Here is a 24,288-nt window from a genome sequence, read left to right as displayed (position 1 = left end):
CATACATTGAAAGAGGACATATTAAGTGAGATGATTATTTCCTTTTGCTACTTTTTAAATAAATGTCAAACTACAGTAATATATTCAAAACTACTGGCCTACTCACCACAGTTAGCTTCATCCGATCCATCAGCACAATCTGGGTCTTCATCACACACCCACAGTTTAGAAATGCAGTGCTTTGTTGTTTTACACTGGAAATGGTCTGGAGAACAACTGTTTTCAGCTTTAAATAAAAGGATTCCAAATTAAAACTAGAAATTTCTGCTAATATTCAAAATATTTGTTTTAAAGAAAAAATATTAAGGATTCAAAATTCAGAAATTGGATATCTAGCATCACGTAATATCTGTAAGAAAACAGCATTCAGATTTATATTGTTTATACCTTTGTCTTATTTTTATATATTATTTTATATAAAACAGTAAAGTCAAATGAATGTCATAAACCAAGTGTCTATTGTGATACTCTTTTAATAACAAATAGACTTATCATTGACACAATCAAACCATTTTACTAAAAAGCAGTCAGATTTTTTTTTTTCTAACTAAACCCAACAGTTATCAATTCTGAAAGTCAGTTTGAAGAACTAAGGCAGCTCTCAATGCTTTGATCAAAAAGGTAATCAAAATTATGTACAATTTTGGTGAAATTCTGTGCTCTCTGCTAAAAGAGACCATGGGTAAATGGTGAGAAAAGTTTGAAAATTATTTCACTTCATCAGTTTAGCAGAACAAGTTTTTGAATGAATCCTACAGCAAGGTAAGGACGCAAAGATGCGGCTAACCTTCATGCTATGCTTTCAGGATGCTTTAAGTCAAAGCTTAACTGCTTTAACTTTAGAGTTGACAACAAAAAAGATCCTCGGTGTACTCAGGTGATTCTATACCGACTCCTGCATATATGCCAGATCTTACAATTTTTTAAACTCTTATAACTAAGAGTATAGAAATAAGATGAACAAAGGACATATATCTGGACTGGACTGTGAGCAATCTATTGGTGGGCAGATACATCAGGATTTCTTTAGAGATAAGCATATGTACAACAACCTCCAAATTTTTCTAAACTGAACTGAACGTAGTTGGAAAACTTCATGACCTATTTTTTGATTATGTTTTCCCACATGAATGTTTGTCCCATTCGTACCTAGTGAACTCCATATGGTTTTAAAAAAACTTTCCTATCTCTGTTGAAAAGGAATTTGCTTCTTGATACAATCATTCTTGTTTCTTGGGTTTGGCAAGATGAAAAGTTTGTTGCAGGTTGGTGTATTATTTCTTTCAGGGTCATGTTTCCATACATAAATGTGCAGTGCTGGAATTAAAAAGCATTTAGACTTGGCTATACTGCTAACTATACTTATAAAAAATAACACTGATTCTCAGCTAGGACACCTTGCCAGGGGATTTCAAAGTGCTTTACATTGAAGACCAGCATAATTACCTCCATTTTACATATGGAAAGCCTTAAGTATGAAATGTGACTTTTTCAAGGTCACTTGATATATAAAACAAAATGGTGGCAGAGCTGAAAAAAATGGTCAGTATTTCATGAATTCTAGTCCAGTGAAATTAGAATGAAATAGATAATCTCACCTGTTATCAGTCTTGTGACAGGAGACCAAGTCAACATGAACTTTGTGGTAGACCTACTTAAAACCTCCCCTTTTCATAATCTCCCCAAAGTCAGTTGAAGAGTTTTCAGAAGCCACTAGCACACTTAACTTTTTTTTTAAGAAAGAAGCTAAAAAAGGCTAGGTAAGACAGAACAGAAATAAAAAAATGTATACAATTAACCTTCCCCACTCCCCAGTGTGCCTTTGCAGGTGGGTCCATGGCTGAGTTTCAGGCAGTTCAAAATTTTGCTTTATGCCACAGCAGACTGTCCTATCCCCACTAATCCCTAGGAAGTTTTCACGTCCATGACTGCTGATCCTGACTGTATCCCTCCCACAGTCCCTGAGCACTGCTGTGCTGCAGACTCTGCTGCTCTCATTTCATTTCTGTCAGCTACACCTCAAGGTTTTGGGAACCTTCCATACACCATGCGCAGTTCTTTATAACGAAAAAAGAAATCTCCCCTATCTTCCACAGGAGTTTACCTGACCCCACTTAATCAGTGTTTAAAGAAACGTAACATGCAAACCAACATATAATACTGTCTGTCAGAGGCTACAGCTCTGCTGAGCTGTTTGGAAGACAGCCATTAAACATGACCATCAACAAAGCCTTTTGTTGTTGTATCCTTAGCAACCCTTCCCTTGGAGAAGGCCATGTTCTTTGCAGAAATGCGGCATATGCAAACCTTGAGAAAGCTAATTCAGAAAATAGGAATAAGCACCTTAGATCAGCAGTAGATCTGAGTAATGAACTGAGTGAAGGACAGAGATGTATTTCAAGAGAGCACCATCATTTAATTACAGAATGATCAAAGGCACGAGCTATTAAATACATTTCCATTCTAAATCTCAAAATATTTTCTCTATTTATATCTAAGAAATATGGAGTGAAAGTGAATTTACAAAAGAATGCATTAAAAGCTGAGTAAATGGAAATCAAGTTACATAGGCAAATTAATGAAGAAGTCCCCAGAGGAAAGGGAATAGAAAAGGTAGAAAACTCCATCAAAGAAAAAGAATGTAGAAGGACCTATGGATCTACATCTTTTCCAATAAAAGATGCAGAAAAATATCTTTTTCCATTGAAATGTGTTGCTGCAAGGCATGGCAGATGAAAGCCTCAAGAAGATGAGTCATTTGTGAGGTGGTTAAGAATAAAATGGATGTTTCAGTCTAAGTCAGAAACCCAATTAAATGCTTGAAATTAATTGTTTGCACACCCCTCTTCTTTGCAATGACTTTAAAAAATGAAGTTAATAAATGATATTTTAATTTATTCTCTTGTATATGGAGCATTGTACATCAAACAATCCCATGAATTAACTGTTTTGCATGTTCCTGAAATTATTTTACATAGAGACATTATAGTATTTTACATATTTTACTTCAGCTCCTTCTTTAAAAACCAGCAACAGCTGTCAGAGCAAAATTCTCTAAACATAACTTACGACAGTCTCTTTCATCTTCTTCATCACCACAGTCATCCTGTCCATTGCATCTCAGATTTATTGGAATACATTTCTGATTCTTTGTGCATTTGAACTGACCTGACAGACACACATGTGTGTCTGTAAGTTAAAAGAATAAAAATATCAAGTTAAAAAGATTAAAAGTTAAAGATCAAAAGATTTTAAAATTAGAAGGTAAAGTATAACGATATAAATTTGTTTCTTGACAGAATTTAAAGCATGGCATTTAAATCAGTTTAGCATGTTTCTGAAGTCTACAATATATATAATCACCTACCGCAGTTCAGTTCATCAGAGTTGTCCCCACAATCATTCTCTCCATCACAGATAAAGGCTGGAAGAGCACAAAGTCCAGTTCCGCACTGAAAACGTCCTGGCTGACATCTGAACTCAGCTGAGAAGAAAGAATACTGCTTATCAATACTATCAGAGGAATGGTTAAAATATCAATAGTGTTGTTCCTCTCCTATGGACTAATCAAGAGAACTTATAAACCTTTGTATTTGCCTGGATAGTCTCAATCCAAGTAGATATTAGTAACTAAAATGTACATGTGCTACTGCAAAATTAATTTCAAAGTCTGAGATTTTAAATTTGCATAATTATAGTTCTATCTTACTAATGATGCAGAGTGCAATACTCTACACGTTGATGCTTCCTATTAGCTCAACAGAGACTTGCAATTTAGGATCTAAACACTCGAGTTCAAGTCTGCATCTAAGAAACTAATCTATCGCACTCTATTTCCCATGAAAGGTCTAACACTGTTCCTTCTCACACCTCTAAAGTAATATTTTATATAAACGTAGTCTAGCTTAAAATGTAATCTTAAGTAGATTTATGTTAAAGCTTGCTTCAGAGGCCTCTGCAGCAGAAAAAGAGAACTAATTATAAAATTGTAAAAGTATGGATGAAAGATTTCCATGCAAAAAAAAAAATCAAATGATCTGTTACTTAATTGGAAGATAGTAAAACACACAGTAGAGCATTTTGTGTGTATAGGCTTGAGGGAAGAAGGCAGGAATCTTGATTTATGTAGATTAATATAATACTATTAAAGTAGTCAATGACTGGGCCTGGAAAATAGCATCATCAGATATTACTGTTTAGAAATCCAGCGCACTAGAAAGGTACTTTTCTAACAAGTAAGTAAACTTGCGGTGAGCTACCATCAGAGCAGCCATCCTTTGGGGTGCTGAAAACATTGTCATAATTGACTTCCAGTTCTCTGCCATTCAACAGGGGAATACTACAGTAACCTACTATTTGGACTACGTGAGGCTATCGAGAAATACGCTGTATCTGCCCCACCTTCAGGATAGTGTGCCAAAGTTACACGGGATGCATGAAAAATGTTCATTGCATAAAATTGTTTATACTAGACTGGTGAGATTTAGCTCTCCGAACTTTCTTTTGACAATATTTATAGAACTATAAAATGAAAACATTTATATAAAACATATCGTGACAAATACACAGAATCTTAGTAGCAATCACTCGGAGAACATTGTTGTTCAGGAAACTGCGCTAAATAATAATGTGTAGCTAAACTTGTTTAATTGCAATGAAACATAAGCAAATGAGATTAGAATTCCACATTTATTTTATACACAAAAATAATCTAAATAATCTGGCAGAATTTTTTATTTGTATGTAAAAATCAGCAACCTCAGAAATTAGGTCTAAAATAAAAATCTACAGCAAAAAAAAGTAACTGGGATCAAGTAAAGACTTAAACCATGAAAAACATGTTCTTATGATTTTCCAAAGACCTTAAAAGACCCTTAGTAGACATGAGTTAATGAAAATCTTTTACAGGCTGAAAACAAGAGCCTGCGCCCTTTGTAAATCTGACAGAGACCAAGGAAAAGAAAACAGAGCTGCAAACAAAAGCTTTAAAAAACCCCACAAAACTCTCTTCCTAACATCTATAAAGCATATTTGATTTGGACTCTACTGACAAAACTGAGTTCCAAATTCAGAATGCACTTACGGCATTCCTCAGGCTCATCAGAGCCATCTCCACAGTCATCGACAGTGTCACATTTCCACCAAAATGGAATACATTTGTCAGTTTTGCAACGGAACTGTAAAAGGAAGGAGAGTAGGAAGAAAAGCTTTAACATGAACATTTACTTATTTATTTTTAAACAGAAATAGCACAGTTTACGAAAAATCAGATTCACTGCTTAAGTCATTGTTCCATTAACCAACTCCAGCTGTTGATTTTATAAAACTAGTTTTTTAAATATTCTTTTTTTGGAGATGTTTTGCACCAAGACTTCCACTGATACAAATCACTGTACTTTCAACGACATTGCTACAGTGAGTTACAGTGCCCCGGTATGAACCACTCTTTACATTTTGCTGCATTCTATGATTTGATCCTTTAAGATTTTATTCAAAACAACCACTTCAATTCATAAACAGTCGTTGTGGGCTGTTGACAGACTTAATATCATTTTTCCAGATAAATCAAAACACCCACAGTTACAGAAAACGGCTTAACATTGTACTTGTATACAGTATTGCTTATATTGTTTGAATTAAATGAGAAAACCAGAAGCTAGGTCTTCCAACCTTTCAAAAGGATAAAATATTTATACAAAAAAGAAAAAAAACTTTTGTAAGACCTTGGCAATGCCTTTACTCTGAGCTCAGGTAACATTGTACTATTGTTCTGCCTGAAAGACGAATACAAACAAAACAGAGTAGAAATTACTTGATGCAGTCTTCTTGGGCTAAACCTAAAATCAGAGTTCTTTATGTGGCTACTGCTAGGGAGAAAAATCTGGATTGATTATCAGCAGCTTTTAAGAAATGTTGTGTTTCCTACCTCGTGTCTGTATGAGCACAGAAAGGAGGGAAGAGACCAGGTTTAGAAGTGCAAGACATTGTTTTCTGTGACTAGGCATAATTTTTCAATTTCTTCACATTTCTAAAATCACTGATTATTCAATAAAGCTGTATTTAAAAGGTTTATCCTTTCTGCCAAGAAAATGTAGGGTTTCACGGTCATTTATGTAGTAGGACCTATAATGTGAGGTACATCATTCTTGTACCCCATTGAGGGACATGCTGTTTAACAGGCAACTATTCTAAAGTGTGAAACGGTTCCAAAAATTCTCATTCTTAGTATTTTCTATTTGCTAACTTAGCCTTCCTGCTGCTTAATTGTTTTAAGGTGCCAGCCTCGTTCTGCTCACCACAAGGGACTTCAGGCTCTTAAACTTGACATTATGAATTTAAATTCAGGAAACGGCTACTAACCCTTAGATGCTGCTATGCTCTGCATGAAAATGCTTACATTCCCTTCTAAATTGGGGAGCCAGACTCTGTGCAAAAATGGGGGTCAAAGTCATAAGGGTGTGCCTGGAATGGCCTTGAATGACCTGAGGTTTAGTGTTCTAGAGTCTGATGCATCAGGTACTACACAATTTCTCACGTCACACTCACCGTCAAAGACAGCTGAAAGTCTGCAGATGTGTAAAACCTATCATCCATTCAACTACTTTTCAACAGAAATGGTTAACAGCAGATGTGTTGTCAAGAGCATCATAGGAACAGCTACGATTTTACAGCATAATCTGAAAACCTTAAGTTGCAAACTATATTTTTGCCACTGATGTCTGCATCTGATACGATTAGATTGATGAATTATCAAACAGTAAACAGATTTCAAAATTGGAAGAAAACTACTAATAATCAATGTCATTTTGTAACCATCTGTCTGAAGCAGCTTCTTTTACTTAACCCTGCTCTCCTCCTGTGGAATCCAAAACTGATAAAATATTGCTACTGGAGGATCTAAGATGCTATCCTTTAATTCAGACTATCAATGAATTATTTAGAAAGGAATAGAGCCACTCAATCAACTGCTAGCATATAAGTTCACTGTGGAATAAGCTTCCAGTGACATTTAAAGAAAATTTAAAGGAAGAAAAAAAAGTGCTGGGCTTTTTAATCAGATTTGAGAAGCTAGATATGGGGGGAAAATAGCTAAGAAATCCCTCATTTTACAAGCATTTTACACTTTCTTTTCGTTCATCACTTAATGGGAGGTAACAAGCAATCTAAGCAGAAAAGATATGATGAACAAAGTAAATCTCGCCAAACAGTACCTTAAGGGAACAGAGGATGACAGTGGAGAGGTTTCCTAAATAACACTATTACTTGAAAGAAACGGTACATCATTTATTAAGATGACCGCTGTTCCCTAAAAAATTAAGAGTAAAACCTTTTCCTTAATGAGTACAGACAAGACTCATCATGATGTAGAACGTTGTAAGAGATCATTAATATACATATCATAAAATTGGACTACTAGAAACAGTGGACTACCAGAAAGATTTTAAAGGCCATATGTACTGTTACTATCACCCAACTAATTGTCTGGGTAGAACAGCCTTAAGACTTTGATAAAACTAGTTCTTTTATACAAAATCAGTATGTTCTATTCAATCTACCTTATATTTTAACAAAAAAATCACCAAATATTTATTTCAAATACTAAGGAATCCACCTCCCATAAAGAATTCAATGTTTTAACTGATTCACTTGTTAATTAATTGCGCACTCTACCACTTTCATTTCAGCTACTGTATTGTCTTTAATTTAACCCTACCTAGCTAACTGGACTGAGCTCATTTTTTTGTATTAATGTAAAGTTCATTCATGCATGAATAGCCCCAAATCATTGCTACATACACTTTGTATTTTTATGTTTCGTATTTTATATAAATGTTTTTTCAAAGCAATTTTTATGGTTTTAATAGCTGTATTTGTTCTAGTGACTGGCAGAAACATCCACATTTGAAAGGGAACAAGTTCTGCATTCTCTGGAAAAAAAAGGCATTTACAAGTCTATTTTCAACTAATAGCCTTGAAGATGAAATGCTTTAAATGCACCCATGAGTTACCTAGTCTTCAGCTCTTTTGACTGATGCTTCCACATTTCATGGGCACCAGCATTCATTACTTAAAAGCAAGTGGAAACACAGTAAAATATAATCCCCAAGCGTCCTCCCCCCATACGTATGCACTTACCTGACTGGCAGTGCAGTTTGATAAGCATGTCTTGTTATCCGCAGCAAGGTAAAAGTTAGTGGGACAGGCACAAGTATACATCTTGTCAGGTGCGAGAAGGCATAAATGACTGCAGCCACCGTTGTTTACCGTGCACAGATGTTTAGACACTGTGGACAGAATAGAGAAAGAATATCAGACCCTATTATTTCAGTATACTTCAGGGTATCTGCTTTATAGAGGAAGAAAAATGTATTATGCATACTATTTTTACAATGGAATGTCTCAAATCAAAAAACCGTAAAAGGCAACCTTTTCCTTTTGCCTTTAAGCTATTCTTCTCTTTTGCCTGCAAAAATTAATTATTATTATGGATATAGATTCAATACTGAAAGAATGAGAGGAAGAAAAAAGCACTAGGGGTTTTTTTAATAATGAGACAAAAATTTAGCTTATCTAGGTCAAGGGCCAAATTGTACTAATTTACAATTCAAATACAGGGGCATCAGGAGATCAGACACAGTCATGACGCCTACATTCTCTGACATTCCCTCAGTCCAAAAAGTTTCTAAATAACAGTATTCTTCTGTATTATTAACACTCTCTTATTTTTCAAATAATAAGGTTAAATGTTTTCATAACACACTGTTCCCATCTTGATAACTGGTAACTTGTACTGTAATGCAACTTAACAGTTCTGCACTTCAGTCAGTATCTGGGTTAATTTTCAAGCACTCAAACTGGGATCTTGCCAGTGAACAAGATATATCATATTTATTTAATACCGATATACTTGGAACATTAATCACAGACTTATGTTTAAGAACGCTAATTTCAAAACTTCTACAATTTGACACAAACCAGAAATAAAAATAAATCACTGCAGATAAACGAGCTTCCATTAACTCAGCAACTGGCTACTAAGTGAAATACATCAATGTGCTGTACGGAAGGCATAGACAGAATAATTACCGTCAGGTTGCCTGTAAGAATGATACACCTGGATGTCTGTTATGGTATGCCACGAGTTAATCAGTGATAGTCTGTCTGATCCAGAGGTTTTGTGGGCACGGCTGAGTGATTTGGTTTTCCCGTCTGTCCAGTAGATGTAGTCTTCAAACAATGTTAGTGCAATCACCCCTGGAATATCTTGATTAGGGACTGTAAGAAGAGATGCTAAGATTAATGTTCACTCTTGGAAGTCTGCCAGTTAAAATATTCCATACTGCATGAGTTGACAGATACAACTGCTATATAATGTCTTGAGAATAATTGTCATGACAATATGTCAAGCCTAGAGGGTTCTTTATTACCAGTTACGATAAAGATGGATGGGGTGCGAGCTCTGCTTGCTTAGAATTAGTTGGCCCAATCAGTGTTAAGGAAATGAAAGAATTTCAGTTAACAAAAATCAGCTCCAGATTCTAAATCAATGACACGTCAAGTTTTAAAGTATTATATAACATAAAAATAACTTAAGCTACTCTTTACAGAAGGCCAATATTAATTTGCAGTCTTAGGGGAATAAAAGTTATTACAAAACATCCAAAATGTAAGGTATACATCTCTGGATGCAGGTGTTTAATGCCCTTTAAGCCAATTAATAGTATTTTAGTTTGGCAAAATATTCTGACATGAGAGACAGGGAAACAAGAAGTTTTGCATTAAAATAAACATAGCAGTAAGAGGGCTTATTGCTTAATTCCTAGCATAACCAACCATACAATTTAAAAAAAAGACACAAAGTGATGATAACACCCATTGTTACAAAATCGTAAGATTATGAATCAACATCATTTAAAAAAGGATGGAAGGACAAAAGGGAGAAAAAGCTTTGGAACATCTTTTATTCTACTGTACACTCTTTAATCTTGAACTATGTGTTCTTGGTAAGCATAAACTGAACACCACTTTTTTTTTTTTTTTTTTTTTTTTGTATATAGCTGTGATCATAAATGCCACAGGAGAATATCTGACTGCAATGGTCAATTTGTAAATTATAATCTTTTATTGTTGAATTACTCTAACAACTGATAGAACTGAAAAGGTAAATCAGAGCTGCTGAGACTGCCAGTTTTAATCAGTATATCCTCAACACCTTTACCTTGTTTTCTTAGATGAAAATAGCTTCATCTTTCTACCCGCAGCATGCTTAAATAGAGTTGGAAGATTTCCAATTCCAGTTGGAACATTCCATAGTTTACTGACAACTGATGACAGATACTGGGTATATGGAATGACAACTCGGCAAATTCACTTTTGTATACAATAGTCTTGCCGACAGAGAGCTCCAGTGTAGGGTATGTTGCCTTCTGCTGAAGGAAATCTTCCTTCTTGTATGTTTACATATACCATAGCCATCATACTCTTACAATTTCTCTTATTTGCAGAGTCACATTGTGAAAAGGAAATCTACAAACTATAAGTGAATCGCTCCCCCGGCGATTGTTGCTATCCTGTTCCTCTGAGCGAGGAAGAAAAGAATTCAAGTACCCTAACTTTCAGTTTTTCCACCAGAGTAACAAACCAAGTACAAAAAAGCAAGAATACAGAAATTATAAGTACAGGTATTTCCATTATACTGGGGTTTTTTTCCTCTTTCCTCTTCTTCCTCATTTTCTCACCACTGGATTTTTCAGAATAAATTGCAAGAAAAACCTCCTAGATTCAGGAAAACACCCAAAGGCTAGAGCAGGGTTTGTCTGTCCATTGGACGACCTGTATGTATTATCACCTAATTAGATCAACTACTCGCACATTAATTTTATCCCCACTCTGCTCTGGAGTGAACATTTTTTTATGTTCTTCTGCTTAACATGGATGACTTTCCTTGAATCTTCTTCAGAGATTCCTTAAGCTCTGCATACATCTTTGATAACGATGAATTCAACTTTATACTTTATACTATACCAGAAAAGGTATGTATCTCTAAATTTAATTTGAAAAACCAAATGATCTTTAAAATGCTTTAGTATAATTATTAATTGGGAATACTAATTGTAATATCTTATGCTTGCCACCCAATTACTGTAATTAATTAAAGAAGCATAGAATTTAGAGATACATGTCATTTGGAAAAAGGAAATTATAGTTCTTAATTATTTCAAAATTGTTAATTCATCAAGATCTGTGTACGTGCATGCTCTGTAAAAGACATACCTTTTGGTTTGAATCACTATCCAGTATCTCAGCAGATCTCTGAAAAACCAAACTCATTCTGACTTCCTCTGTTGCCACTCTCTCCAGTTAGTTACTTCATTGAATTTAAGTCATTTAACTGCTTTACTGTGCTATTATATTTACCGTGGGATTTTGACTACATCTGGGCACAATCCACTGTGCCGTCTTTATATATGGAGACTTAGGTATATTAAACTCAGCACTTTTTATTTTAGGTAGATTACAAGCATTTGCTATTGAAAGTTTTCTTGTAGCCTCTAAGTTATATGATTGTGTCACAGTACAAAAATTAAAAGACAAGCAGGAATTTTAGGTACCTCTGCAAAACTGCAGGAAATTCCCCGCTGATCTTAAAGGGCAGTTTCTAATGAGAAATACAAACCAGGCTGACAGAAGAAGCAGGAAGGAACAGCAGAAAGAGAAACTGCTACTCTGAGCAAAACCCTGAAGCTATCCATAGAGTTATTTATTTTACTTTTGCTTGAGTTCTGGAAAAATATCTGTTCGTATAAATTACGACCCTCGCTGCTACTTTTGACATCAAATTAAAGATGTCAAAGATACCACTCCAGTCTTTCTAAATAAAACAAATGTGCTTTTTTCTTTGTCTGTTTTCTCTTACTCTCATCACAGTTAAGATTGAAATGAGAATAAATGAGCATGTAAAAGTCTTAATACACATGAAGAGGATTTACATAGGAAAATTACTTTTGATTTGGTCATCTTTATTATTCCACACCACCAAAAAATACATCTAGCAGTCATCTGCTTTTTGGCCATGCAGGAATTTCAAGTAAACATCATATCCTGAGTATAGATGTATGAGTAAATGCTTACTTTTGTTTCCGTGTATGTTTGTGGGTTGCCATACAATTTATCCTAGCTTCGACAGACTGTGCATACATCAGAATCCAGATGAAACTTTATATTCATGAAATAAAGAATATTCAGGAGAGTAATACATACTGTCTGAATTGTGTCATCACGCCTTATTAATAGGGAAGCTAAGTTAGATGTGTGGTGTGAAATGTTAAATACTACAGGTAGAGCATTTCAGAAAACTGTTCATTGACTCAAGTATATTTTCTTTCATTTTTTTTAAGCCAATTCTGTAAGCAATAGGTTTAGAAGCTTAAATCTTCCAATTATCTTAAAAGCAAACCCACAATATCAAACACAATGTAAAATATTATACTCTCTTTTTTATGTTCTTCAAATGGAGTGTATCTGTTACTAAAAAATGAATTTTGCATTATTACCACACTTTCAATGGGTTAAACACTTGCAGATTAGGGTTGTAGTTTGTCCTGCCCCTATTTCTGATTTATGAGTAACTTTATAATTTTAATGGGTTTCTGTATTAAAGTCAACTTTTCATTAAGCTGTGTTCAACACCATCTTGATCAAATTCTTTCAGAATCTTGTACTGTTTATAGCTGTAAAATATATAGGTATTCTGTTGTGACTATGAAACTTAGAGAAAGTTATTTAAAAAAAAATCAAAGAAGCAATGAATGAACTATGTTAAATAAAACAGTACAAATAATTAAATGTAAATGAAAATACATGTAAAGTAAAACACACAGTACCAATGGATGCAACTATTTCTTATAAAAATTCTAAACTGACCACAAAAACATAAAAATTCTTATAAAATAAGAATTAAAAATAATTACATATGTATAAAAATTCTTATAAATATTCTTCTAATTTGACCATAAAACTCAATGTCTTTTCTTCCAGTTGATACCTTTGTAAAGACTGAGAGAAGTCATTGAAAACAGGCATTTAATGGCAGCTGATTCTGATTTACTTCACTGTTTGAGGAATAGTTCTATCATAGCTGAATATTATTTTTCTTTAACTTTTAGTAAATTACAAAGATTGGAACATCAGAACTGTTGACATGTAACAGGTTATAAAATCTACAGTTCACATCAACTATGAATGACCAAAAAAAATGAACACAAAACTATGAGGGAATTTTTACATCTTATTTTCTGATGGAACAGTAAAATAGTCTCTCATGCTCTTTATTCTTTGTCTGTGAGGACATCAGTGCTTCAAGCTTTCCAAAATTTCAGGCAGTGACAGCCATTGATTTATCATAAATGTATGTAGTAGAAGAAACACCCACTTCCTTTCTTCAGTCTCTTCAGGAGAACCTTAGCTGCATTACTGATCTACCTCTTCATAAATGACATACATTAGTTATGTGTTGCAATACTAATTACTAACCTCACAGCATACATTATGGTGTGAATCACAGTTTTAAACAAGGAAAGCAAGACTAATTGCTCTCCTTTCTTTGGTAAGCACTGTGAAAATGGAGTACTTTCTGCAAATTCAAAGTAAAACCAGGTTAGTCACAACTGATAAGTAGCTCTGCTTCCCCTGCATCACCTGTTTGAAAACATTTAATCAAGATGCCTATTTTACAATCCATTAGTAGGAAAGTAACATATTCTATTAAACAAAAAAAATACATTACACCAACATAAGGGTCAGATCTCCACCAGCGAATTCATGGAGAATGTAAATAGTCATATTTTAACACACAGCCATGAGAATTGCACTCACTTGCTATTAATTACTTTCCAGAATTACCTATGCATTCAATAGATTTTTTTTTCTTTTAAGGTTTTTCATAACAATGTCACCCTATAGCCTCTCTGAAAGCTTCAAAAATTGGTTGAAGTAAACTGAAGCCCAATCCATATCTCAAAACACTCAGCAAGAATAACTAATAAAACACCCCACCTGCAGACCACCCACCCACTGAGTACAGCTCTAGCAGTCTGTATTTTACTAGACCAGTACTTACTACATATGCTTTTTTCCCCCTCATTGTTAGAACATAAAATCCTTAACCTCTTGTAACCCATGCATATTACTTTTCTCTCAGATGAAGAAATCTCAACAACTATAGCTGCAGCCAGTTCAATCAGAAAAGGGATAACTGTCCAACCACCGCAGGACTCGGGCTCCGCCATCATGGGTGGGCACAACGGGCGGCTGCTATGGCATGAGGGAAGAGGTGAGAAGCGCCTTTAGCCCCTTTCGTAAACTCGTGCCTGAACAGTATTACTCAGCTGACTGCTTCCACTGAGTCCCAAATAGTCATTTCGGTGAGTCAAATTTCTTACAAGTTATGATATAGTACGTCTCAGAACATATATGTCAGTTTTCATATACTGCAACATGTACTATGTATCATAGACGAGTAAAAAATGCTTTACTTCATGCCAGCAACAGAATCTTACTAATTCAAGCTGATACTTACTTTGATTTTCAAGACCTTGCTCTTCTTATTTGTGTAATCAAATGCATTATGGGGGCATATTCAACAACTTACTCAAGAATTATGAGGGACAAACCCCACGGAATGCAAAATCACCATCCTAAGTAATTTGTGAGGAAAAACTGCACCTGAAATTTGCTTTTATGATTCCTTTTCCTACCACAGCCGCCTCCTACCAGAGATGGGAGAGTCCCTTGCAATCCTCCCTTTTCTAACAGGCCTTCTACTGCCACCTCTAGTTCTCTACTGGGGTTTTACTTTATACATAAATCATGGATTCTCTTACACCAGATGCTAATCCCAAACCGTGCTTGACCAAACAACAAGAATATGAGAAAAGCGGTAAGAGAGACAAGGCAGAAAAGAGGAGGAACACACAGGTCTGACAGAAAGCTGCAGAAAATAGGAGGAAGAAATAAAGATGGGTAGTAAAAGGGAAAAAAGGGGAGTCTTGCAACAGATTGGAAGCTGTGGAAAAGAAAAATTATTAGATACTTGAACACAAACAAAAATTACAATCGATAACATACTAAAGGGAGATAAAGTGCTTCATGAACTTAAGGGAAAGAAGAGCGACATATCTCCGTAAGAGGGAATAAGATCATGTAGACATATGAGAAGCATGCACAGACTTAAAATGTATGTCTGTCTCTCTCCTGAATTTTGTACTAATTTTTGATCCAAGAATATAAATTTATATGCTGTAAGTCATATCTGTGATAAAAATGTCTACTTCTCTCTTGTGTGAACTCAGTTTCCCTTATATTTTCTGTGTACCTCTCCTGAAGCATAAAATATGTTCATTTGATTTCAGGTGAAAATCATGCCATCTAGGATTTCTTAACTACAAAATATGCTTACTGAAGAAGCCATACAGAAGAAAGGAAGCCCAGTCTCACTCAACTCTTATTGAAACATGAAAATTTCCAAAAGTAAAAGCAAATACTCTAAAATGAACTTTTAAAAAAAAAAAAAAAGTCTCATTGTCAGCTGGTAAAATCCATGTCTCCAGAAAAAGTGTCCTTAAAAAGCACAAATGCTTACTTCTTCCAACCTATAAACACCACGAAAATATCTGTACCCTATCATGTCCACCAAGGTTAGATTTTCTTTGGTGTTCGGCTCCTGTGCAAGCTGAGGCTGTCTGACCACTTCATTTCCAAGCTAGAAAGCGATCTGCCCCTTCCCTTTCCAGAAAGAAGGGATTGCAACCTTGCCATGCCCTTGTGCAGAGTCTATGAGAAGAGAAGGGGTGAAAGTTCCTGCCATGCTCCTCCCAAAAATGCATTCACCTAGCTAGAGTTCCAGTGCTGGTAAGTAACTGCTAAAGGTAATTAATTGTTGTTAAGGAAAAAATAAAAATAAAAAGCCTGCTAACATCTTGACCCAAACGGAACCGGTGATAAAAATCTTAGGAAGAATTAAGAATCTTCCAGAGAGAAACTGCATCAAGGAAGAACAACACTTAATAAGAAAATAGCCATTATACCTACAAAATCAAATAAACTTGGAAATTGTTGGTCCTCTCTCCTGCTGAAACTACTGGCCCATACTATCCTCTTTTCCGTTTGAACTCCCTTATATCCATTTCTGCCTCATTTTACATTCAGCTTGTGAAAAAATGTTTACTGTGTCACAATGGTTTCTTATTTCTGTATAGTACATACTCTTGGTACTTGCTCCTTTTGATAAAGGATTCGAAGTGCTTAGACAATGAAATTAATAATGAATAATGACAATAAGATTATGTCTACTAAGCTTGTGAAAAAGTATGTAATGTGATAGATGTAATTAAATTTAAGTATATTACATTAAAACACTAATTTTTTTAAAAGATGGACGTTTTATAGTCACTACTAGTTTTACTAAATCGACACTTTGTTCAAAAAACCAAACCTGTCAAACTCAATGAACAGAAAACACATTTTTCATATAGTATACAAATTAATTCCAGTAACTGAAGCCATGCTTCACAGAAAAAAATATACGCTTTTAGGATGATATTACTGACATTTTCAATAACAACATTCGCATGCATACATACCTGTCTCTGCAAATGTAATATATACATCACACATGTATACTGGGTTAAGTATGGAAGGTACAAATCCTAGCATTAAGTGCTAAGATATCTGGCCAGTCAAAAAATGTAATTGAAATAGTGAAAACTGAGATTATCTCAGTATACTAAACTCACACAAAAATTGTTATATGTCCCAAAACTGCTATCACAAAAGAAGCAGGACATTTGGGCTTAAAATTTAATCTAAACATCTGAAGGCACAAACGTATCTGTAGTATTAAAGCTGACTATTACATATGACTTATAAGGATACCATGAGAAAAGAGATGAATAAATTTTGAAAATCTGCCTATAAAATCAGTTGATCAAATCTGAAGTATTTTATTGTCTCACATAAAAATGGGGGGTTTTGCCTTTTTAATTTCACTGTGAGCAGTTGTTTATATGTCAGTTACTCCGCAGTTGTACAGAGTAGCATGCTGTCACAGCAGTAATTAAGTTATTCTCAAACATTTACAAGTCACTATTCAAGTAGAATTACTCATAGTGCGCTAAAGAGTTTCAAAGATTCTTTAAGTCATTTTCAGTTTCATAGAGACCATTTACATGCCCAGCAGCCCCTACGCCTTGGACCTGTGTCTTGCCGCTGGTTTCAATATTCATCCCCACTCTGTCTCAAGCTATTCCTTCCTTCATCTTTGCCTCTCCATGCTCCTGCCCAGATTATCTCCTGCCATCATCCAACTATGAGTACATAAAGTGCTCAGCCCCTTTGGTTTATCTCATCTATCTTCTACCACAACTGCAGGAGCTGTCCAACGCACCGCAACTTTCTTCATCAAAAATGGGAGGCCACCTCTTGCCTTCCATTTTTGTTTGCTTTGATACGAACAGGGGGAGACACTGTGACACAAGAAAAACTGTATTTTTATGTTCTCTGTTCTGGTTGCTTTCTGTCAGGAACAACTGCATGGAAAATAATGCCTGTCCCTTAAAATCTGTGATGGAGCACGTCCAGCTCATATGGAAACTTCATAGACTTTACCAGTGAATGTCTGCCAAGTTTGTAAGGATCATATAGAAGAATTATTTTCAGAGGTTTATAATCTAATCAAATTTGGACATATCACAGGAACAGTGGAAGATACAGAAACCAACCTGTTGGCAATCTTCATAAACTGGGCTCCACAAACTGGAGACTGTGGAACCTTAGAGTAATGTAACTGTGTGAATTGCCTTTAATATAGGTGACTCTGTGTATTTTTCCTGCATATTATCCTTTAAAAGAAATAGAATACAATAAAATAAAATAATCAGATTTAGGGAGACATATGAATTGGAGAATTTTATCTGAACAATTATGAAAACCGAATGTAGAATGCAACAGTGGGGGCAAAGCAATTATCAGTTTGTGCTATCAGATGTGGCTATAATGAGCAATTCTATAGACTCCTCAAAAGTTGGGAAAAAATTGTTGCAACATCAGAACTACCATCTGATGGGAGAAACCCTCTTTTTAGACTTCTCTAATTTTTGAGCTATGAAAACTGCAGTATAAATCTGGAAGGAATTGGTTTCTGTAATCTCTTAGATTACTTTTACATTAGGACAATTTCATAAATAACTGGATTTACTCTTTTATAAAATTCTGATGGCAGACTTCAGACACAAATACTCACTTTCTACCTACAAAGCCCTTACAATTAGCAATTTTTGAAATTACAGGGCTAAAATTGAAAAAAGATTATAATCTCCAAAACCCCTTATACGTGATACTTTAAAACTTGCATACATGTACAACGATTCTGAAGTTTGTAAACACTCACGCAGAAGCCAATTCTGAAGAAAAGGTTTTTTTCAAATTGAGATATTGGGAAATCTATAGGAAACCATAGGAAAGCTTCTCTCTGTCAAATATGTTACAGCTAAAGAAGTCATTTGTGAATACTCAATTCACTTAAGGTTCAATACTTTTTCATTGTTTAATTTTCACGCCCCTGTAAGATGAAGCAACGAAGTGCTCAACTTTTGTTTTTACATTATAGATCATCAAAGAACTTGACACAGTTAAGGACTAATCTCAGCTCAGAGAAGCTTCTGTAGTTCCTGAACTGGACTATCAGATTCCACTTTTGTAGTTTCATTATACTAAAATTCTCATATTCAGAGTGAAATGAGAAAATGGTAGGCACTTCTGGGTTTTAAGAGCTCTCAAGGATAGGAAAACCTGCATGAGGCAATCACATACCTAGGGAACTGTGAAGCTTGCATCTCCTCTGGGCAGTGGGAAATAAAAGCAGCTAAGTCTAACAAATTCTTAAATTGTGTTGTTTGTTTTTTTTTAAAGCTCACAGAAGTAAACCAGCTTAGTGCTTAGCCAGATTAGTGCTTCAATGCTTGCTTAATCATTTACTGCGCATAACATTTGTGAATGCTGCAGTGTTAAATTGCCTAAGCCGTAAAGACAGTTTACATAATCAAGCATTAAACTTCAAATAGATAAGCAAGGTCATTGCTGCCCCTAGCGCCAAGAGCGGCTCCCAAGTACTGTAAGATTTCTGGCCTAGTTAGGATGTTTTCAAAGTTCTTACTCGGACTCTCTTGACAATTATAAAAGACCATTTCTCCATTGAAATGCAGAGGAATTTTACAAGAGAAAAGCATAACAAAGAAAAAAAATACTTGTTGCAAAAAGTGTTAACACTAAGATCTAAATTTCTAAAATACATAAAAACTCCCATTGCATGGAATAAAACCTCTTGGTTTAACATACAGCTTGTCAATAGTTAGCTTAAGATTGTTCTGTTTGTCCTCAGGAAGTATCTAGCGCAGAGCGCAGAACACACAGTCTATCTCATATAATAATATCTCTTTAGGATATAAGATCCACCCATTCTGACAAGATACTTATTTGCTGGGTCTTGTTAAATCTCTGTGGCATTTTCTGATACATTTTTGTGGTAGGCAATTTAAGATCCAAAAAACCATATTCTCAGAAAAAAACCCACAGCAAGCTAGCCTTATCCTCAAAGGTCACAGAAATAGATGAAAACACACTTAGCTTATGATAACTAGCACTTCAAATTGCATCACACACATGATTCCCATTTAGACTTCTTCCTCTGCTCCATGAGTATGTATTTTATGGTCATTGTATCTGTGCCTTTATTCTTCTCCGTTTGAAAACACAAAGGATAAATGCAACCAACCCTTAATTAACTTTGACAATACAAAGTGTCTCAAAATGACAAAGGAAAATGGACCATGAGATCCATGTGAATAATATGTCTTCAAGAAACAGTTATCACAAGATATGAAACTGATCTTTCTTATTTAAGAGCTTATCAACATGGATTACAGTTTCTTACATCTGAAAGCCAGGAAGGATCACAGTTTCACTTCCTCTAGACCCCAACCACTGAATCTCCCTGAGTTTCCCTTATTAAGACAATTAATTTGCAATGGTTAAATTTTATCTTCCAGAAATATTTCTAGTCTTGTGCTGAAACATAAAGACATGCAAAATTTATTTGGTAGTTTGTTCCAGGAGATGGGGGAAGGAAAGGAAAAGCTACTGATTAAAGACAAATTATGAGGGAGCTTTGCAAAATTCTCAAAGCACCCTTCGGAGCACCTACAGGCATGTTTCATTCATTTCAGACACCAAGAATTCTATAATTTCTTTGTTAAATCCACAGAAACTTTTCTACAACTTGATTTTGGTTTGATAATCACATTTTGAGTGAAGATCCTGACAACAGAAAGTGACAAACAGCATTAGCTAAGGAAAAAATCATCCTCCTGCATAATTTAAATACCTCAGGATCTTTCTGCTAAAGCATGTTTTTATTGCTTGAATATTTATATATCATCTGTACTTAAAACAGCCATGTCCTCAAAAGTAGTGTGATATTAGATTTACACAAAGTCACTGTCACTTTTGAAGCTTGCCTCAGGTACTGAACTGGTACCAAAGTTTTATAAATTGCCATTCACAAATTTAAATGGTAAAAATATCAGGCACAAAAGGCTACAGAACGTCCAGTAATACCTGACTTCTAACACTTTCACTGTGATACCTCGAGAATCAGACATGCTCCTTAAACAGTCATGAACGCACTCAAGCTGTCTAAAACTAGCAGTGGTGGTGCTCTGTTGAAGGAGAAAGAGAATTTGTTGTATGAAACACTGCTCTTCACTGGGACCAGCTGTGGCTTAGTGACAAATTTCTTTTTGCTCTAGGTTCACATATCCTTGGGGAAAGACATTAACTCCGTGAATATAAAAGCATTTGCATCTGATGTTACCCACTTGGGCAAGAGAAATCCACAGGCTGGAGACCAAGGCAATGGACACCAAAACCAGCATGACTGGAATTTTGAAGATATCTTCCGAAATTTAGTGACAGGAGGATCTTTTCTGAGAAAGAAAAATTCTGAAACTTTCAGAGTGAAAGAGAAAATTGAGAAAGGTTTGACCACTGCAGGCAGGTTAGGGCTAAGAGAGACAACACTGGCCATTATTTACTTTTTTCCTTTCAAAGATCCAGAAAGAAGAGTAAGAGGATAATCGTATGAGAACAAAACAGCAGGATAGCAGCACAGGGAATAACATCAAGAGGAGTACGGAGCTTTGCTTCATCTGTCAGAAAAATGGATTGTCAGCAGGAATCCAGGTGGCACCTGGGGCTATGTCTGGGCAAGTACTGCCTAGGTGAGCAGGTTACAACTGTCCGGTGTTCGTTACAGAAACCGTGGAAGTTAATGCTGAGATTAATGGGAATTTTTACAGTTCTCAGCTATTGCTGTAGTCTCTCCAATCTACCATCTCAAGCGACTGTCATTGAACTGTTCATCATCTATTTATAACTTACTATTCACAAATAGAAAGGCTGGAACATTTTTGTTTGTTTGATTTCACAGCAGAGCTTCGATCTGAAAATAAAGTAGTTACTTCATGAACTCTGGTTTGGAGAAAACCTGGAGGTGCCCAGTATGAGATAAAAGCCTAAAAAAGCCCAAATGCATGAAGCTTTACCAGGACAGCAGCAATTCTGAGGTTTGGGTAAAGCTTGTGGAAGGGAGTTCAAATAACACTGTTTCATCTCAAAAAAAACCAAAAACCAAAACCCCAAAAAGCCCCCAACACACTGATACTGAGTATTTCATATATTTGAATTAAAGCAAAAGATCTTTAATTATACCATTTGGAATATGAGAACTATTCATCATAGTGCAAAACTTTTTTTTTTTTTCAATTATAGATAAAAGTTACTAGCTTTTTAATTATGTGTCAGGTGAGAAGCAGAAGACAGGGATAAAGATTACTTCATTACATAAGTATTTCAAAAGTTATTATTTTATCCATCTAGCAAGAAAGCCCCAAATTACATTTGCAATACTGGTCTCCTTATTGACTCATGCTGAGCAGACTAATGGGCATTTCCAGGCTTTCACAGGCTGGAGAAAAGGCACACAGTACATATCCCTTCCACTTTTAACAGCCAAATTACACTGGCTTTGTAACTTCGTCTAAAATATGCGTTGCAAATACACACTAGAGAACAGAATTGACAGGGCAGCCTCTGATTGCTGAGTCTGTTCCAGGAGTTTGTGTTTTCGTTTGACATTTTTTCCATGGACATGTATTACTGCATGTTTAAAAATTATTCATATGCGTAACAGAAAAGGAATATGAAAAGCAACTTTTAAAATATTGATTAAAAGGAAAAAAATGTATCAAAAAAGGTTGCAAAAATGTTTTAAAGTACAGTTTTTACATAATCATACATAGCATGCACAACATCTTCAATTTAAAAATTATCAAAAAGAATAAAAAAACAAACAAAAAGAAACGCCAAAAAAGCTGTTGACCAACCTTTATGTCGGTGAGATCCATCCATGTCAGAAAACTCAATATGATTTTCATCAGCCCAATACAGTCTATGGTTGACATAATCTATTGTAAGAGCCATAGGTCTAGATATCTGTGTTTCTACGACAACTGTCTGACTGGAGCCATCCATACCAACACGGCCAATGTGAGGATATTCACAGCAATCAATCCAGTACAAGTATCTATAAAACAAAATACAACACCTGCTTCGTTTAGAGATGCAAAAATAATAACAATAAACAATTAATTGATTAAATTAAATAAATTAATTTAGTTGATATAAAGAATAAATCGGTAGTTGTTCTATAATGGTTCCATTTTTCAAATAGATTCTTGAAGTTTTCTAGACTTGTCTGTAAATGAGTGTGCTAAACGTAAAGGGTTTGAATAGCAGAATCCCACGTTACATGTGATTTCATCAAATTAATTATGGACTAGTAAAACGGGTATTTAAATTGCTTAGTCTTGATACCTTAGAATTTGAAGTACCACCTGAATGGACTTGGCAAATCTCATATCCACAAAAATGGCATCACTACCAAACTTAAAACAAATATTGTATTACAGTTACTTTTTTCTTAATGCATATTACAAAACCTTGGGCTGATGTTAATAGCAATATGATACAAATTATTTTACTTCAAGAAGTACTAGTTCAAAAACACGTTCTCACATAAAGGGCTTAAAAATAGGTGAAGCACTGAGAAAGCCTGTTGGAAAGTCGAGTGGCAATTTTCTCCTCAATATGCTATTTAGCCACAATATAGAACATGGTTTCTTATGGTTTGGTTTTTTTGGGGGGGTTGTGGGGTTTTTTTGTGTTTTTTTTTTTTTTTAAATAAAGAAAAAAAAATTATTTGGTACATGGATGCATATTGCTACTGTTGTATGCCATTATTTAGAACCTCAGGACAGATCTTGCCATCTGGGAAGCTGATATGACTCGACTTTACAGGTTTTGGCCAGGCTCTCAAAAACCTAGATGCAGCTCATGTTCTTAATAGCCACCTGGAATAGTATTTGTGTGCGGGAGAAAATGGTGGCCCTAAGAACAGGTACAGGTATCCTACAAAACACAGGTGCATTAGGTTGGCACTGAGCCTGCTCCACATAAGCAGTAGAGAAAGGGAACTTTCTTCACTGACTACAACAGAAAACTTTTCTTTGGAAACACCATTACTATTGTATGGCATCGGCAACACAGTTGATTTAGCATTTCTCATTTGCGAGAAAACAAAAAAATACAATTAATACTATTTCAAACAATGAATTTGAAATGCAAACACAGAGTTTTTTCCCCAGCAGCTTTCCATATTAAAACAAACAAATATATTTATTTAAGAAAAAAAAAGAGCTTGGCCTCAGAAAGCTAAGTCTGTACACATCCTTTGCACTGAGCATGAGCACAATAAGTTTATTATGCCTGCGTACATCTAAAACTTCCTGGAATACTGGGACTCTCTGTACAAACTTTGTAGAGTTGATTTTTGCATACACAATGAATGTATCCTGGATGTCCAGACAACCAGGGAGAGATACAACGTATTGGTATCTTGAATACATTTAACAAATGTCTACATCTTCCCTGCCAAATTTTACAGGGAAGAAAGGGTACAGTTACAAAAAAAATTGCAATGCTAGTTCTAACGACTGGTAGAAAATGGCTTTTCTCTTAAAAATAGTAAAGTAGACAGGTTACATTTCTTAGCTAGGAAATACACTGCTTTTCTTTGTTTAGGTGGAGTCCAGACCAACTCAACATTTTTCTGCTGTC

General features: G+C 35.1%; 1 protein-coding gene across 7 annotated transcripts in view; it reads right to left on the bottom strand.

The window, feature by feature from the left end:
* LRP1B (LDL receptor related protein 1B) overlaps positions 1–24,288 on the bottom strand; it is a 738,176-nt gene that overhangs the window by 85,548 nt on the left and 628,340 nt on the right. For all 7 annotated transcript variants that reach the window (XR_008577717.1, XM_054830556.1, XM_054830557.1 and 4 more), the window contains 7 exons: positions 22,497–22,696; positions 9,088–9,276; positions 8,137–8,285; positions 5,084–5,177; positions 3,368–3,484; positions 3,070–3,189; positions 107–226 (listed from right to left, as the gene is read on the bottom strand). Coding sequence is in view for 6 of the 7 variants with exons in the window: in XM_054830556.1 (XP_054686531.1) it covers positions 107–226; positions 3,070–3,189; positions 3,368–3,484; positions 5,084–5,177; positions 8,137–8,285; positions 9,088–9,276; positions 22,497–22,696 (989 nt within the window). In the remaining variant the exon portion in view is untranslated. The remainder of the gene's footprint in view (positions 1–106; positions 227–3,069; positions 3,190–3,367; positions 3,485–5,083; positions 5,178–8,136; positions 8,286–9,087; positions 9,277–22,496; positions 22,697–24,288) is intronic.

This window comes from Grus americana, chromosome 6, assembly GCF_028858705.1.
Source record: "Grus americana isolate bGruAme1 chromosome 6, bGruAme1.mat, whole genome shotgun sequence".
Lineage (NCBI taxonomy): Eukaryota > Metazoa > Chordata > Aves > Gruiformes > Gruidae > Grus > Grus americana.
This window is presented reverse-complemented; position numbering and strand designations above follow the sequence as displayed.